The 19,515-nt window shown below is 37.7% G+C and overlaps 1 protein-coding gene across 5 annotated transcripts in view; it reads left to right on the forward strand.

The window, feature by feature from the left end:
* arid4a (AT-rich interactive domain 4A) overlaps positions 1-19,515 on the forward strand; it is a 124,903-nt gene that overhangs the window by 38,799 nt on the left and 66,589 nt on the right. For all 5 annotated transcript variants that reach the window (XM_073039932.1, XM_073039931.1, XM_073039933.1 and 2 more), the window contains 4 exons: positions 7,033-7,168; positions 10,563-10,642; positions 11,663-11,739; positions 15,392-15,540. In XM_073039932.1, coding sequence (XP_072896033.1) covers positions 7,033-7,168; positions 10,563-10,642; positions 11,663-11,739; positions 15,392-15,540 — 442 coding nt within the window. The remainder of the gene's footprint in view (positions 1-7,032; positions 7,169-10,562; positions 10,643-11,662; positions 11,740-15,391; positions 15,541-19,515) is intronic.

Below are 19,515 nucleotides of genomic sequence, written 5' to 3' on the forward strand. Positions count from 1 at the left end.
ACATGACAGCTGCAATATAATGTGGGAAAACAAGAAATTGTTGACTTTGAAGAAAACTTTTTTTTAATATATATTGAGAAACTGATGGTGTCCTTGCATGTAACTCACAAAGTTGATGTGTAGTTACAGCAGGCAGTTAGGTTGACCATTGGTATGTTGGCTTTTTTTTGACAAAGATCTGAATACAAAAGTTGAGATGCTTTATTGTAAGTATGTTGGAACGTAGGGGCTGCCCGAGGAATATTGTGTTGGGACCTGGTCTTCTTATCTATGGAAGAATATATTTGTAACAGAATGAATTCATCAAAGATTCACCAAATTGATTCCTGGAACTAGTAGAGTGGAGAGAAGTGTTGAATGGTGGAGCAGACTTGAGGGTCTGAAAGTTCTTTCCTGCTTCTAGTTCTTGAGTATGTGTAGCACTTTGTATGAGCAAGCACTTGCCATTTGCACTAAGTGAGTTACTTTCATTCTACAAGGCTGATTGCACTGGCCAAGATGGTTCTGAAATGGGTGAGCTAGAATAAGTTGGATAGACAAAATTGTTTTGCAAGCCTTTATCAGTTTGCAAAGTTCATCTCCCATCTTTGATATTTTTCAAAGCTGTTAATGGAGTAACAAAATGCAGATTGGGATAACCACTTTGCAGAACAATTGCATTGAATATATCAGGTGACCCTGTTTCTTGTTACTTACCATTCTAATTCTCCTTTCAATTTCCACCATGGCCGATTGTATTGTTGCAGTGAGGCCTAATACAGGCTTGAGGAACAGTACTATCTTTGATTGGGCACATTGCTGCTCTTCTGATCCAGCATCGAGTTTTTTAACTTTGGATAAAACTGATATTCTTCTGCCTTTGACTGTTTTCCTCCTTCCTATTAGCATAATGTGACCTGCTGGGCATATTAGAGAGTCCTATACTGCATATTTTCTTTTGTTATACTCAATTGTGCCATTAATGTATTGACCTCTATGTATTGCCTTGCCCAATCAGTTATTTCCTTTGCCTTCTTCATCTTTCCTGCTCCTCTGCAACTGAAGAGTACTCAGCATGAGGTATTAAATCTGTTTGATTTCTTGCAAATGTTGCAAAGTTTTCCAACGTTTTCTGTCTTCTGTTTTTTGATGTATTCAAACATTTTAAAAATTGTTAAAAATTAAAAAATAATTTCCAAAATTTTAAGAAATAAAAACAACACTCGAAACATATTTTAAAAATTAGAGGAAAAAGAAATATAATGGAAAATTATAACTTGTCTAATTTTCCCATTTCTTTCCTGAATCTTTAGAATTGCCATTCAGCAAAGATCTGTGAGCATTTTGATTAGTGTTAATGTTGTGAAGTCTAGTGCTACAAAGTAGGTGAATGGGCAAAGAAGTAACAGATGGAATACTGTGTAAGGAAATGTATGGTCATGCACTTTGATAGAAAGGGTAAAAGCGTTGACTGTTTTCTATACAGGGAGCGAATTCAGAAGTTGGAAGGGTAAAGGGACAAGGGTGTCTTAGTACAGTATTCCCTAAAGCTTAACTTGCAGGTTGAGTTGGTGGTAAGGAAGGCAAATGCAATGTCAGCATTCATTTTGAGAAGACTGAAATATAAAAAATAAGAATATAGAAAAGAAACTTTATAAGGCAGTGGTCAGACCATATTTGGAATATTGTGACCAGCTTTGGGCTTTGTATCTAGAAAGGGTATGCTGACATTGGAGAGGTTCCAGAGGACGTTCACAAGAATGATCCTGAGAAGGAAAGGGTTAACGTATGAGGAGTGTTTGATGGTTTCCGGCCTGTACTCACTGTAGTTTAAAAGAATGGTGGTGGGGGGGGGGGGGGGTGAATCTCATTGAAACCTACTAATATTAGAGGGCCTGGATAAAGTGGACATGGAGTGAATGTTTCTGATAGTAGGAGATCCTAGAACCAAAGGGTCATGGCCTCAGAATAGAAGGATGTCCTTTTATCCCTTTAGAACAGAGATGGGGAGGGATTTCTTTAGCCAGCAGGTAGTGAATCTGTGGAATCATTACCACAGTCAGTTGTGGAGGCCAAAGCAGAGGTTGATAGTTTCTTGATGAGTAAAGGTGTCAAAGGTCATTTGGGAGAAGGCTAGGAAAATGTCTTTGAGATGCATATTAAATCAGAAATGATTAAATTGTGGAACAGACTCAATGGCCAAATAGTCTAATTCTCCTATGTCATATGGTCCTAAAGTAGTCAAGAATCCTGGGATAATTGACCTTTAAATTCAGGTTAAGTGCATTTGACAGTACTACTGCCTCTAGATCAGAATGACATCAGTTCAGTTTTATTCTTGGAGTTAAATGTGTAATCTAAGTTAACAGTAAAATTCATTGCTGAATGAGGGAGATAAAATCTTGAGTGCGAGGTGGCAGTTGGCCCTTCAAATGGACATAGAAGAGAGAACTGCAAATGCGTTCTCCCAGTATCAAATTCAGTTGCTATCATTTAAAAGTACTGTTGAGTTTACTAATGATAAAATGACTAATCTTCATTTTATTTCTGTATGAAATATTCCTTAAATTGCTTAAACTTGTCTTGAAATTTATTTTATTTAAATTTTTCCATTTACGGATGGCCAGTATTTATTACCCATCCCTAGTTGCCCTTGAGAAGGTGGTGATGAGCTACCTTCTTGAACTGCCTTAGTTCCTGAGGTGTAGGTAGGAAGGGAATTCCATGATTTTGACACGTGACAATGACTGAATGGTGATATGTTTCCAAGTCAGGATGGAGAGTGACTTGGAGGGAGATTTACAAGTGGTGGTTTTCCCAAGTATCTGCTGTTCTCATCCTTCTATATGGTAGTGGTCATGGGTCTGAAAGGTGCTGCATTATGAACTTTGGTGTGTTGTTGTAGTGCATCTTGTAGATAGTACACACTGCTGCAACTGTTTGTCGATGGTGGAAGGATTGGATGCATGTGGAAGGGGTACCAATCAAGTGGGCTGCCTTTAACTGGATGCTATCAAGCTTCTTGAGTGTTGATGGAGCTGCACTCATCCAGGCGAGTATTCCATTACTCTCCTGACCTGTGGTGGACAGGCTTTTGGGAGTCGGGAGGTAAGATACACGCTTCAGGATTCCTAGCCTTTGGCCTGTTCTGGAAGCTACGGTGTTTATATGGCTAGATCAGTTCAGTTTCCTGTCAAAGGTAATTCCCAGGATGTTGATAGTAGGGGATTTAGTGACAATTTGCCACTGAATGTCAAGGGACAGTGATTAGAGCCTCTCTTCTTGGAGATGGTTATTGCCTGGCACTTGCTTGGCTGAAATGTTACTTGCCACTTGTCAGCCCAAACCTGGATATTGTTCAGGTCCTACTACATTTGGGTATGAACTACTTCAGTATCTGAGGAGTCACGAATGGTGCAGAACTTTGTGCAGTCATCTGCGAACATCCCCACTTCTGACCTTATGACAGAAGGAAGGCCATTGATGAAGCAGCTGAAGATGCTTTGTCCTAGGACTCTTCCCTGAGGAACTCCTGCAGGTGATGTCCTGAGGGTGAGATGATTGACCTCCAACCACCAAAACCATCTTCCTTTGTGTCAGGTATGATTCCAACCCGGAGAGGGTTCCCCCCCCCAATCCCCATTGACTCTACTTTAGCTAGGGCACCTTGATGCCATACTCGGTCAAATGCTATTTGGTCCATGTTTGGACGAAGGAGGTGATGAGGTCAGGAGCTGAGTAGCTTTGATGGAACCCAAGCTGGGCATCCATAAGCAGGTTATTGCCAAGTAGGTGTTGATGACCCCTTACATTACTTTGCTGATGATTGAGACTAGGCTGATAGGGCAGGGATTTTCTGGGTTGGACTTGTCCTGTTTCTTGTGTACAGGATGTACCTGGGCAATTTTCCACAATGCCGGGTAAATGCCAGTTTTATAGCTGTACTGGAACAGCTTGGCTAGAGACGTGGAAAGTTCTGGAACACAAGCCTTCAGGACAATTGTGGGATTTTGTCTGGCCCTATAGCCATTTCTTGATAACACATGGAGTGAATTGGATTGGCTGCATATTGACATCAGGGATGCTGGGGACTTCTGGAGGAGGCCAAGCTAGATCATTTACTCGGCACTTCTGACTGAAGATTGTTGCAAATGCCTCAAACTTCTGCACAGGTGTGCTGGGCTCCTCTCTCGTTGGGGATGGGGATATTTGTGGGGCTTCCTCCTCCAGTGAGTAGTTTAATTGTCTACCACCATTCATGGCTAGATGTAGCAGGACTACAGAGCTTAGATCTGATCAGTTGGTTGTGGGACCACTTAGCTTTGTCTATTACTTGCTGCTTATGATGTTCGGCATGCAAGTAGTCCTGTATTGTGGTTTCAACAGGGTGACGCCTCATATTGAGGTATACCTGGTGTTGTTCTTGGCCTGCCCTCCTGCACTCTTCATTGAACCAGGGTTGATCTCCTGGTCTGGTGGTAATGTTAGAGTGGGGGAAATGCCAGGCCACGAGGTTTGTTGAGTACAATTGAGATTGTAGTTGAGTACAATTCTGCTGCTGCTGATAGCCCACCATGTCTCATAGATCAGGAGTCCCCAACCTTTTTTGCACCACGAACCGGTTTAATATTGACAATATTCTTGCGGACCGGCCGACGGGGGTGGGGGGGGAGGGGTGTGTTAATCATGACCGGAATATAGGTGATAAGTCAACTATAAGTCACTTATAAGTAGCTAATACACTCAATTTCGTTTCTAAAAGGGTTTATCTAACGAATTTAATATTAAACACATAGCGCATATTTTCCTCGCGTGAATATAGTGATAAGTCAATTATTAGTCACTTATAATTCAATAGCATCATAACATTTTAAGTAACGTCTGGCTCTTAAGCGCACAGCGCATATTTTCCTCTATGAACATATAAAATCATTGCATCACACCAATATCGGTGAATCAGTGCGAGCCCTGGGCTTGTTTCCCTGCAACAAGACGGTCCCATCGAGGGGTGATGGGAGACAGCGATACTTGAAGGGGGTTCCTTATGTCCAGTCTATTCTGCAATTTAGTTTTCATTGCATTCATTACAGAAAAACCCGCTTCACAGAGATATGATGTTGGAAATGGAAGCAACGTTTTCAGTGCTTTCGTGGCTATCTCAGGATATTCAGCCTTGACTTTGATCCAGAATGCTGGCAGAGATATTATGTCAAACATAATTTTCAGCCTACCGTCATTTGCAAGCTCGAGGAGTTGATCTTATTCCCACGCTGACATGGAGGACGCGTGTGTAATGACCTTGCGTGTGTTCAAATTCAACAGTGGACGTGACAGGGAATGAGGAAAGGTGCAGCTGACTCGTATCATTTCCTTGCGGCCCGGTGGTTGGGGACCACTGTCACAGATGCCCAGTTTTAGGCTGCTAGATCTGTTCGAAGTCTATCCTTTTTAGCATAGTTGTAGTGCCACGCAACACGGTGGAGGGTTTCTTCAATGTGGAGACAGGATTTAGTTTCCACAAGTACTGTGGGGTGGTCATTTCTACCAATGCTGTCATGGACAAATGCTTTCGCGGCAGGCAGGTCGGTGAGAATGAGGTCCCCCATCACCTGCTGTAGTCCCAGTGTGGTAGCTATGTCCAGTAGGACCTGACCAGCTCTGTCTGTGGTGGTCCAACTGAGCCACTCTCGGTGATGGACATTGAAGCCCCCACCCAGCGTACATTCTGTGCCCTTACCACCCTCAATGCCCCCTGCAGGTGCTGCTTAACATAGAGAAGTACCGATTCATCAGCTGAGGGAGGACCGTACGTGGTAATCAGCAGGAAGTTTCCTTGCCTATGTTTAACCTGGTGCCATGAGACTTCATGTAGTCCAAAGTCGATGTTGAGAGTTGCCAGGGCAACTCTCTGTACTGCATACCACTGTGTTACCACCTCTGCTAGACCTGTCCTGCTGGTGAGACAGTTCATACCCAGGAATGGTTATGGTGGAGTCTGGAATGTTAACTGTAAAGTATGGTTCTGTCAATACACGTGTGACAGGCTGTTGCTTGACTTGTCTGTGAGATGGCTCTCCCAGCTTAGGCACAAGTACTCAGATGTTAGTTAGGAGACTTCGCAGGGTCGACAGGGCTGGTTTTGCCGTTGTCATTTCCAGTGGCTAAGTCGATGCTAGGTTATCCATCCAGGTTCATTCCTCATTATTTTTTTTTTAGCGGTTGGATACAACTGAATGGCTTGCTAGGCCATTTCACAGGGCATTTAAGAATCAACCACATTGCTGTGGGTCTGGAGTCACACACAGGCCAGACCAGGTAAGGATGGCATGATTCCTCCCCTGAAGGATATTAGTGAACCAGATGAGTTTTTACAACAATCGACATTGTTTCATGGTTATCAGATATTTTTATTAACTTCAAATTCACCATCAGCCATGGTGGGATTGGAACTAATGTCCCTAGCATATAATTGGGTCTCTGGATTACTGTTCCAGTGGTAATTACCACTACTCTAAATTTAAGGTTCCTTAAATTTCCAAGATTATTTTGTCTCTCAGGATTCTTAAAATTACTGATTAATTAATTCTGATTATTTAACATGCTGTTACTTGCAGTATGGGTGTTGCAATAAGTGATGGTTTTTTCCTTGGTGATTTTCAGTAAACAAAGATTTGTTATTGGATATTTTGCGATCTGTGTGCTTCAAAAACTAGCATTTATAGTTTAACATTCTTGTTGAACTGGGTCCTGTTTAGAAATCATTCAGTAATACAGTGACTCTGATTATTCTGTTGAGTGTACCTTCAGATGCTGTTGGTAGGTGCTTCTAGTTGTGCTACTTGTATTCCTCAAGTTTTTATGTGTACTGTATTGTTCCTATGTCATTTTTGTTCAACATAATACATTTATTAAGTAATGTAATTCTGTATTAATCAGCACTTCTCATTCCTGGTTGCTAAGGGCAGCAGCTTTTACTGTACATAATTTTAGTATTTCTTAAAATGTAAACAATAATTCATTATTAAGAAGTTCATGACTTAAATACTTTTGCAGACCTGAAGATGAAAGGGAGGAAGAATCAAGTGAAGAAGAAGATGATGATAAGCGACGTCTTAATGATGAACTTTTGGGCAAAGTTGTTTATGTAGATTGCAATGGGGATAAAAGAAAAGGCTGGTATCCAGCTTTGGTAAGTGAGAATGCATAATTAATGGAGTTCTTTTTATTGTTGTAAGCTGCACCATTGGATCAGTATTTATAGTTTTTAAATGGTTATTTTGCATGATATTAACATCAGCACATTCAGGATCGTTGGACATTTATGCTGTTGACTTAAGATAATGTGTGTTTATATTGTATATCGACTTTGTAATTAATACGATATGCACTGCAAGGTTCAGAATGTTTTGCTGAAAATTGTACACTAAAACTAAATTGTAAAATCAAGTCCAAGTTAGTCCTAAGGTGTCAGCAGCTTTTGGAACACTAGTGCAATGCAAAGTGCTTCACATCATGAGTGAATTTTGGGCAGAGAGGCCAAGTAGTACCCATCCTTTTTCCTATAACTAGCAGTCTCGCTTCCATCTAGGCAGGCCTGAGCTTGATTATCTTCTTAGATCAGGTGTTTGCAGGCTCTCTGCAACTGCAAAATCCATTCTCTGAAATAATCTGGTCAGATTCAATTGGAAGTCATACAAACAAATGAATTAAGAGCAGATTAGGGCACTTAGTCTTTTAATATATCTTGAAATTTAAATAAAATCATGGTTGTGATTTTAACCCCAACTCAGCCTTTTTGTCTCCATGTGGTAACATTTCACTTTATCAGATACAGTCGGCTGTCTTTATCCGCGGGCGATTGGTTCCGGGACTCCCCGCGGATACCAAAATCTGCGGATGCTCAAGTCCCTTTTTCTTGTAATTTTTTTTATTGAAGTTCATCATCAAACAAATATTTCCGTAAGATGTATTTCAGACATTGTACATATATATCATATAATCATATGTATCACACATCTCCACAAAGTATTTATCTGAGGTATACACTTATAGAAAAGAGTGGAAAGAAAAAACAAGCAAAAGGAAAGAACTATGTACAAGTAGGGAGTGATCTTTTTTTTTACAACAGATTCATTAATTTGTCAGGCCTATGAGGCATTATGTAGTTAAACCATTTTCCCCAGTATGAATCAAATTATTCCAGCTTATGGTTAACAGATGCTGTTATCGTCTCCATTTTGTAAATGTCCATTGTAATTTCCATCCATGTATTTAAAGTTGGGCTCTCCTGTGATAACCATTTCCTAGTAAGAGTCTTTTAACCTGTTTCAGTGCAGTGGTCTTCAGAACCCCAGACCTTATTGTTACGTACCCCGTAACTGGGTCACTTACCAGCAAAGATAGGGAGGTCCGTTGAAGTCTGATGGTACTATTTTTAACAGTATTTATTGATAAAAATACACAAAAATAATATCAATGCAAACATACAGATAATATACGTCGTCAATACTAAATCTAAAAGCGCGGGTATAATAATAATCAATAAGAAATAGCTCTATCGTTGTCTAGGGGATAATGTATTGTCCGATGGAAATATAAAAGTCACTCAAGTTCATTCAGGCTGCAGCTTTTGGTTGGAGAGAGAGACGGAGTTTAGAACTTGCCCGTTTTCCTTTTTATGATGTCGATCCTTGGAAATGTCGTCGGTGTCCTTTTCCTTTTAGCTAAGCCGTCTTCCGTGGTCAGTCCCACCAATTCCGAGGCAGATGGAAAAGGACACACGTGGGCTTTCCACCGGCTGTCGCTATTACGCTGTCACGGGATTTCTAGCGTTTCTCCTGGTGCATCTAAAGGGGTTGTTCCCCAGACCTTCTTTTATCCTTACTCACGGGGTCTCAGATGTCAATCAGGTTGGGATGATGCCATCCCCCCAACCAGCCCACGTTGCTCATTCCTTAAGAGCTTCGATGAATAGCACAGTGCTCAATACACAATTCTGTCTCCAAGAGACAATGGCCGCTTCCCGTGGCTTTGTATTGCTGAGGGACCAGGACATTCCAAACCCCTTGTGGATTCTGTGTGTCTCTCTCTCTCATTTCCTGGGTCTCCTGACCTGAATTAATAGCGATCTTGCGATTCTCAAAAAGGAGGGGGCTACTTCGTACCCTTCGGCCCCTCAGAGTTGGGGCACAGGCGTAACACCCCCTTTCTTCAACGCGTTTTTACCATTGGTAAAAACGAAGTAATACAGAGTCTTACAGGATTTTAGAATCTAACACAATACAAAAGTTTTTTTTCACTACAGAGTAATACAGTTATACATTCAATTCAGCATCTAAACAGTTACCGATTACATTGTCACTTCCTTTAATATCTTAACATCTTGTACCTTACTAAAGTCTTGTAGCATCAGACTCCAATTTAATAACCACCTATTTTTATTTCTTATTTTCTTTAGCAAACAAAAACTAAAGAGTTGTGATCTTAGCTTATGGGTATACTACAAAAGTTCATGCAAATACTAATCTTTATGTTACTTTCAAACTTAACAGTCAGGCTTCCATGGGGTTGTCTTTATTATTCACATGCTTTGTCGAAATCCTGTGAAACTGGCTTCTGCTATTTAAAAATGGTGTCCCATTAACCCTCGCCTCTTTTCCGGTTAATTCCCACGTGGTGAGCTTGTGCACCCTGGCGAAATAGGCTTTCGCCGGCTCCTTTCATAGGAGTTATTTTTATCAACAATGGGTTCCAAACTTAGACCATTTCCCAAATTTCCACACAATTCTTTAATTTTACGCAAGTTGCTGGTTTTCTCTTCAGGACCCTTCAGGCGATTAGGTCTCAATGCCAGCGATCCCTCTTTGTTCAATGATGCACTTCACATGTAGTTGAGAAAAAGTTTCCTTTTCCATTTTCCTCTTTCCAGCCATCCTAAATATTTTGCAATTAGTAGTGATTTTATTGAGCTGAATCGTCACATCAGTTAGGAATATGTTGCAGGGCAGGAAGAAAGCCCATTTTCTCGGATCACCATGTTAGATCCTGAATATTTTGCAGTAGCGTTTTAACTTCAACCCATATTTTCTCACTAATAACATGGGTGATCATTAGAGTATAGAGTACTGCTTTATAAAACTGTAATTACAGTAAATGGCATCCTGTAAGCCACTTGTACATTTTGTGTCCAAATTTGATGTCAGCCGATCAGCTGTAAAAAAAAAAAATAAAAAAATAATTAATTCATAATCTACTTTTATGTTTTCTGAACAGTGTATGGGAATTGTTTCATATTGGACTAAGACTGAAGGATCAGACTGACTGAGGTTTTGTTTCTGGTTGCTTAAGTTTGAGAAAACTTGGGTAACTTCTTAGCATAGTTAAACTTTGACTTGAACTTAGACAGAAGAAAATTGAAAAAAAATAATTCCATTTGGATGATGTTCCTCTGGAGAACATTTGTATATGAGCAATGATTTGGAATTTTCTTAAAATTATATTTATTTCCCCTGAGATTCTTGGCATTTTGGTTTTGGCTTATTGCAACTATTTCAAATTTTTAAAAATACTTGATTTCATTACAGGTGCTGTCTCCAAGCTGCAGTGATGAAATCACTGTGAAAAAGGATCAATGTTTAGTACGATCTTTTGCAGACTCCAAATTGTAAGTTTCAATGTGAAACCTCGAGAAACAAAAATATTTTCTTAAGCATGCAAACATTTCAAGTCTGTAAACATATAAAATAATTGCTGTTGAACTCCCAAAGTACTCTATACTGGGTTTAGATTATATTCAACTTTGATTTTTTACAACTTTTGGATCCTAATTTTCATTGTAAAGATGAACTATTGACTTAATTCCTCTGGATATTAAACTTTACAGTAATGATTCCTTGCCTCAAAGGAGGTTTCAACAAGCCTTGTGCTTATGTAATTTACTAGTAACAAATTTAAGGCTTCATGCCTTTATTTTTTTAATGCAAGGAAAAATATTTAAAAAATTGCTTGTATCTTTTGATAGAATATTTAATGGCAGCGGCATCAGATTTGTTTACTATTAAGAATCTAAGGCTTACATGACAATTAATTATTTTCATCTTCATGCAATTATTTTCATTTTCATACATTTTAGGATTATAATTATTGTTGCTCTCATTTATAAATTGTTACTTAAAAATTTATTTGGCAGTATTCAACCATTTGGTTATACACTCACAACTGTTAAAGTCAGAACTAAATCTATGAAGTTATTCCATCGTAAGGTGCTGGTTGGTAGTTAAGGTAGTTAATTTCATATTGGAGTCCACTAGAATGAGTAAACTAAATAAATTTAGCTCTGTATTTTAAGGTGCTCCACTCTGGGATGTTCATAGATTGATGGGTATTCTATGCAAATCATTCAATTCATTGCTAAGCAATACAGTTAGTGGAACACTAAATTTAACAAGATTCTGGTAGGCTTATTTGAAATGTTGTGCTTATTTTTCCAACTCTAAATGTGCATATTAACAGTGTGAAATCACTGATGTTGTTAATAAATGGAAACATTTAGTAAAAGTGATTTATTGAAATAGTTTGCTTTGTGGCAGGTACTATGACTGCTAAGTCTAGCAATATATTCTGCAACAATCCTTTTCTCTTTATATTAAATTAAATGTTGGTATCTTTCTTTTTAAAACAACAGTTATCCTATAGCAAGAAAGGATATAAGAGAGCTAGATTGGGACAAAGTTTCAAAACCAGATCTAGTCGTTAAACAAGGTAAGGAAATTGACATGTGTAATGAGGTGAATTGCTGTAATGGGATTTACTATTTGTGATCAGTAAACTTGAATCCTGCAGTTTGAGGGTTATTGCCTTCTTGTCTTATGAAACCTTAATGAAAAGTATTGTTTTCTAGATTATGGTACTAATCTGATGCATTGTCTGATTTAGTTAATATTGTTCATTTTTATTTTAAAATCTTTATATTAATTATTATTGAAGATTGACAAAAAAAGATACATTAAGTCAATGTCATGTGCAATAAGGAATTAAATTAGCAAATAACTGATTAACAAAGCTAAGCAATATATCAATAATAATAATAGTTAAGAATTTTTTTTTGAAAGAAAAAGGAAAGGAAAAAGAAACCCTACTAACTTAAAAAAAAACCCTACTAACTAAAAACCAAATTTAAAAAAAAGGAAAAAAAAACCATTGGGTGCACAACCCCCGCAGCTATACATCATACAAGCTTCCATTAAAAAAACATCAATCTGCCAACTCAAACCCACTTAAAGAAAAATCAGAAGGAAACCATATTAATTAACTCAAATCAGATGATAGTAGCGGGTGAATGAACCCCACCTTTTCTCAAAATCGAATCGAGGATCAAAAGTTGGACTTCTGATTTTCTCCAAACTAAGACATAACATCACCTGGGAAAACCATTGTATCAAAGTAGGAGCAGAAGCATCTTTCCATTTCAACAAAATAGCCCTTCTGGCCAATAATGTAACGAATTCAATTACATGTTGGTCTGATGAAGAAATACCATGAATATATTGAGGAATTATACCAAATAAAACTCTCAATTTATTAGACTGTAAATTAATTTTTAAAGCTTTAGAAATTGTAGAGAAAATAGACTTCTAAAAATGTTTCAATACAGAACATGACCAAAACATATGTGTCAATGTGGCTGTCTCGGTTTTACATCTGTCACACTGACTATCAACATCAGGAAATATTTTAGACAGTCTCTCCTTTGTCAAATAGTGATGATGTACAATTTTAAATTGAATTAAAGAGTGATTGGCACAAATTGAAGAAGAATTGACCAACTTCAAAATCCGCAACCAATCTTCTGTTATCAAAGTCATGTTAAGCTCTCTCTCCCAATCTTGTTTCATCTTAAGTGAAGGGTAATTGTGCTGCTGTAACAATAAATTATAAATTTTCCCAATAAAACCCTTCACTAAAGGATTCATTTTTAAAATAATATCTAACAGGTCAGAATCTTGTATATATGGAAAATTACTTAAGTATTTTTGTAAGAAGTGTCTGACCTGAAGATACTGTAGGAAATGTGAATATGAGAGAGAGTATTTAGTTACTAATTTCTCAGAAGACATCAATCGGCCATCTTGGAACAAATCCGTGAAGGAATTCCTCCAAAGAAGAAAAGTAGGATCACTTAATGAAGGTTTAAATAAATAATTTCAATAAAATAAACTAAAAAGTTTAAATTTTTTAAGATTAAAAAAATTACGAAACTGGAACCAAATTTGTAATGACTGCTTAATCACAGGATATAAATTTAAATTAGTAATTTTGGCCAGTTGTATAGGCAGAAAAGCTCCTGATAATGAGGTTAAGGGAAACTGTTTCACAGCATTCAATTCCAAATCAACCTAAGGTGGTCATTCATCTCTATCAGCCCAATATAACAAAAAACATATATAACGTATATTAACAGCCCAATAATACATTCTTAAATTAGGCAAAGCAAGACCTCCATCTTTTTTTAATTTTTGTAAATGATATTTAGCAATTTTTGGTCTTTTATATTCCAAACAAATGATGAAATAATGGACTCAACCTGATCGAAGAACGTCTTAGTTAAAAAATAGGGATATTTTGAAAGACATATAAAAATTTTGGTAAAATCATCATTTTAACTGCACGAATTCAGCTGACTAATGAAAGTGCAAGTGGATTCCATCTACAAAATAAGATATAAGGTTGACCAGTCTTAGTTGACAGTAGTGAATTTAAATTTCTGAAACAGAACTGCCTGTAGTTATACTATTTTGTAGCTTCATTCAGAAGCAGCAAACAATGATACACTTGAGAATAAACGTATGATTCTGGAACAGTGAAAATTTTCTGAGAGGAGTAGTGTATGTATAACTTCAATAATGTCTTCAGCCTGCTCAATGTTTGTCATAGGCCCTAAGAGCATAATTTCCTCAATGGTGATATTCTGCACTTAGTGTGGGGAAAAAAGATTGTAGAGTGTGCTTTATAATGCCATATTGTAAATAAAGACTGGGTAATATTCATTCTTTATGTTCAGGAAGTTGTTGCTGCACGTGTCAACCATGATCACAGTGAATAGCACACCAAGCTTGAAGGACTATGGCTTAGTCCTCCTGTTACCTTGTTTTTGTGACTTCTCTAATTGTGTTTTCAAAGAGCATCCGGTAATGTCGATCTTAACATGCATACTATTAACTTTGGATTTTTAAAGTCAAGAAAGAAGTAAAACATTTCTAGTGGTATAGAATTGAAAAAGAAGAAAAATGCATTCTATTAAAGCTTAGTTAAATCATGTATGGAATAGTGTGTGGCGTTCTGTTCTTTACTATACAAATGATACAGAGACATTGGCAAAGGTGCAGTGGTGTTTTTACAAGTATTGTATTAGAACAACAGGGAAGCCAAATATGTTTCTTATTGGTGTGGCTTCTTGCCATCCTCTTAAGATGTTCACTGATAAATCAGTAAAGAATTCATATTAATCTCTATAGTGATGTGGTCCAAGCAGTAATTGAAATGATCACTGAAGATGGGGGAAGTTTGTTTAAAAATTTATGAGAGAGTACAGCTATGCTGATAAATTTGTTAAAGATATTTGAGGAGAGGTTTGTGTGAATCATAAAAACTAGTTTGGAATACTTTACTAAATGGCATTTCTCTTTGCAAGTTCTATGGAATACTTCAGAAAATAATATTCACAAACAGGCATACTTTTTTTAATTGAGCATCATGTTCTAAGATAAATGCAAAATAATTCACAAAGAAGTATCCAGTCTCTTATACAGGAAAGTTATATTGGTCTTATAATATAGGGAATCATTTCTGTACATGGTGAAACTTGCTTTGTGAATGTGGCTCCATGTGTACTGATATTTGTATCAGTACCTCACATGGGTGTCTCACTATGCCTTTAGGCCCACTTTGTGTAGAGAGTTAGCTTGAGAATCCCTCTGGCCTAGTTAAGTGCAGATGGGTGCAGATTGTGGGTGGTAAGCACAAATAGTGGGTTGAATCCAGTTTGTTTTGGTCTTTTAGATGTTGGACATCTTTTGGGAGGAAGGTAAATCTGCTGCAGGTGTCCACTTGATTGGCATTGGTCCATGATCTACTCTAGTCTGCAGAATGAGATCTCACTAGCGCTATTTCAGAATATTGTTACAACAAATGCAGAAGAAGCAGATTTAATCTTGCCTTTCAAAAATTAATTATGTACTTGCATAGGGAAATAAATTGCAAAACTGTGGAGCAAGTGAAACTGTGGAAATAATTCAAAACCCCTTTCAAAGTACATGCTTAGGTATGATCTGCTGATTGGCTCTGATATACTGTTAAGTTCTGTGATTTTATTTTTAATGATAATCATGTACTGTAATAAAAATGTTACTTGTAGCCCTGGAAGAAGCTCTCAAATTCCATCAGCAACGGATTGTTCCTGAGAGCTGGAAAGTAGACATGAGTGTCATCTTAGAATCCTCAAGTAGTGATGAAGAGGAAGAGGAAACAGAGAATGATGAAGACCATGAGGAAAAGAAACAAGAGGTAGGCCAGTTTTTCAGTTTTGTTTATTAAGTGATTTTTCCACCTCAACTCAAGATCAGAATCTGTCATGTGAAATCAGTTGCTCTTTAGAACGATATATAAAATGAAGCATCCACAAGTAATTTCTTTTAGTAAAATGGTTTTTGTAGTTGATCCTGAAAATTTTAAAAATAATTTTAACATTTTATAATTGAAGTTACCATTTGCTTGATTCTAGGCATAAAGAAGCTATTTTATGAGTTAAGATTGGGACTTCACCCTGGAATTTAAAATGGGTAATGATCATAATGACATGTATGAGATCTCAGTGGATTTGTCATTATTGATCCTGAGACTGTGTTTCCCTGAAGAGGCATAGCTGCTAGAGAAGGCATTGCTCTTTAAAAGTGAGAGGAGAGGGAGGAGTCTGTTCTTTCAGTTGTCTGTGGAGATTTTTTGCATAGAGATTTTTAGACCCTGGGTTTGTAGGGGTCAGGCAGAAAAATGGAGCTGAGATTAAGAACTAATTAGTTGTAACCTTAAAGACTGGCAAAACATGCTTGAAGTTGTATAGCCTTCTGTTGCTCTCATTTGTTATAATATTTGGCTTGAAGTTTCATTATTTTTGGATGTAGCTATTGTGTCTTTGAATTACTGTAAAATCTGAAGTCAAGTGGGATGAAGAAATATCACAATGGCATTTCATAAATATTCCAACAATAAACACCCCAAAACATTGAAAGCCACTTCATTTTAAGCTCTTGGCAGTAAAGTTAGCATTTGTGAAATTAGTAGATCCGAGTGGTCTTAATACCAATGAAGTTCTTAAGTTTAGATTTTGAAATGAATGTACGTGAAAATGCATTTTAATTCATATGCACTACATTTTGAAAGTAAAATAAGTTGAAAGCGGAGAAAATGGCATCCATTTTCAGTCTCAAGTAAACAATATTGAATTGACTTTATTCTTACATCCTTCACATACATGAGGAGTAAAAATCTTTACGTCTCCCTCTAAATGTGCAATGTGCAATCATAGTAGTTTATAATAAATAAAACAGTCAATGTAATATAGAGTACACTCAGATCAATGTGAGCTCATCAGTCTGATGGCCTGGTGGAAGAAGCTGTCCAAGAACCCGTTGGTCCTGGCTTTTATGCTGTGGTACCGCTTCCTGGATGGTAGCAGCTGGAATAGATTGTGGTTAGGATGACTTGGGTCCCCAATGATCCTATGGGCCCTTTTTACACACCTGTCCTTGTAAATGCTCTGAATCATGGCAAGTTCACAACTACAGATGTGCTGGGCTGTCTGCATCACTTTCTGGAGTCCTGCAATCAAGAGAGGTACAGTTCCCATACCAGGCAGTGATGCAGCCAGTCAGGATGCTCTCAATTGTGTCTCTGTAGAAAGTTCTTAGGATTTGTGGGCCATACCAAACTTACTCAACTGTCTGAGGTGAAAGGGGTGCTGTGTGTACAGACCACGTGAGATCCTCGGTGATGTGGATGCTGATGAACTTGAAGCTGTTTACCCTCTCAACCCCAGATCTATTGATGTCAATATGGGTTAGCCCTTCTCCATTTCTCCTGTAATCCACAACCAGCTCCTTTGTTTTTGCGACATTGATGGAGAGGCTTTTTTCTTGACACTACTTTGTCAGAGATGACTTCTTGACTGAATTACTTTTTTTTTGATTATGTGGAACAGAAGCTTTTATATTATCAATGTAACATCAAGCCTCATGCCAGGGAAAGCCTTGTTCCTTGAATAAAATTATAATCAAGACTGCTGTATAGGAGTAAATTTTTTTTTGTACACTGCTATGTGTTCAATCTGAAATAATTGGGTGTCCCATTTCCTATCAGGTTTCCTAAGCAAGTTTGCTGGAATGTTACTGGAGACATTTCAGCAGCTTCGCAGACAATGTGTGGATGTTTGCCATGTTATTAAGTAGTCTTTCTATGACATAAAATTAATGTTGAGTTCACTTTTGCAGGCCCAAAGAGCAAGACTGAAATTTTAAAAAGCAACATTTCTAAGCTAATGGGGAAATACTTGTGGAAAGTTAACACTATATATGATTTCGTACAGCTAGATTGTATTTTAACTTTAATGTTGTATACAGTCGGCCCTCCTTATCCGCGGATTCCGCATGCACGAATTCAACCAACCACGAATCGCGAAAACCAGGAAGTGCTCTTCCAGCACTTGTTGTTCGAGCATGTACTGACTTTTTTCTTGTCATTATTCCCTGAACAATGCAGTATAACTACCATTTTATATAGCATTTACATTGTATTAGGTATTATAAGTAATCTAGAGATGATTTAAAGTACACGGGAGGATGTGCGTGGGTTATCGTGCATCGGGATAAAAAAAATCGGTTCTCTTACAAAGTAATTCGGAACAGGTACATCCAGTATTATTTAGCGTCAGTCAAACGTTTGTCTTAGTATATAGTATTTATTTTACCTTTCTATGCATATAAAACACTTAAGAACGTATGTTTCAGCGCCGGGCTCGGGAAGTTCCAAAGTTCGATCTAGTGACAGATCACTGTCGAGTGCGCTCTCCACCATGCCGGGTTGACGTGGAGGATCAAAAACCCAAAACCCAATAATTAAACCACTGCGTTGCTTAGTAATAATTGTAGCTTTCATCGGGGCAGAGCCTTTCTCACTTTATCCTTTAAAATTGTTCCGATCGTTGAACAACGTAGCTTAACGCTTTTACGACTGATGGCATTTCACCTCTTTCCGATTGCTTTATTATTTCCACTTTATTTTCAATCGTGATCATGATTATTTTCGTGAACAGAAACACTGCACATTCAGAGCTCTGGCGCCAGATCCTAATGTCCACGGCACTGAACCAGGTTAAATAAGGTCTGGGGTTCCACTGGGTCCTAAGGTCCACCGGATTGCGACAGGTTGAATAAGGGACTTGAGCATCTGCGAATTTTGGTATCCGCGAGGGGTCCTGGAACCAATCCCCCATGGATAAGGAGGGCCGACTGTAATTTTGAAATAATAAAATGTTTTTGTTCTAATTGCCTTTCAAATAATTTTTAACAATAAAATTGTCATTTGTTTCTAGTTACCCTCATACAATGAAAATTTTACTTTTAACATATTTATCACATCTCAGTATTGCATGTGCCACATTCTAAAAGTGGATATACACGTATATCTGATTATTGTAATGTGTTTACAATAAACTGGATAAAGAGAGATAGCCAATGGTCCTTCCTGAAGTAATAAATTGGAATTGTTTATGCAGTGATCACTTTGGCATGTATAGGGATAACTAAGTAATAGTTCGCCTTGAATTTTGCCAGCACTTCGCTCTGGAGCAGATAGAAGATCAAATTTCTACTGCAGTCTTGTTAAATATGGTGCAGTTAAAAATAGGCCAATGTCAACTACATGGTAGCAGCATGATTTCTACAAGATGATCCCATTATGTCTTTGGGGAAATACCTGTCAAGTTGTAGCTACTGAACTATTTTTAGGATCCATTTTATAATTGGCATGCTGATTATAATCCAGTGCAAACTATTTATGATTACAGTGGAGGATTAGTTTGAATGCACTTGGAGTATCACGTGCATTTCTTATTGCCACGCTATAGGAAGGATCTGGTTGTGCTGGAGAGAGCACTAGGGTGATGCCTGGTCTGGAGGAGTTTAGTTATGACAAGATATGGATAGGATGGGCTTGTTTTCTTCACAAAGGAATGACCTGATAGGTACGGAAAGATAATTGAAATTCTTTTCCCATTGTAGGAGTATCAAAAATATACGTAGGTTTAGGGAAGGGAGAGAGGAGTTTGAATGGAAATTTGAAGGAAATGAATTTCACAGAGAGTTGATACCTGGAACTTACTGACAGACAAGGTGGTGGAGTCAAATATAATCACTATGTTTATGAGAGTATAAATATTTAAATAAGCAAAATATAGAAGCAGTTAATGCAGGCAAATGGATTTAGTAT

This window comes from Hemitrygon akajei, chromosome 3 (genome assembly GCF_048418815.1).
Source record: "Hemitrygon akajei chromosome 3, sHemAka1.3, whole genome shotgun sequence".
Taxonomy (NCBI): domain Eukaryota; kingdom Metazoa; phylum Chordata; class Chondrichthyes; order Myliobatiformes; family Dasyatidae; genus Hemitrygon; species Hemitrygon akajei.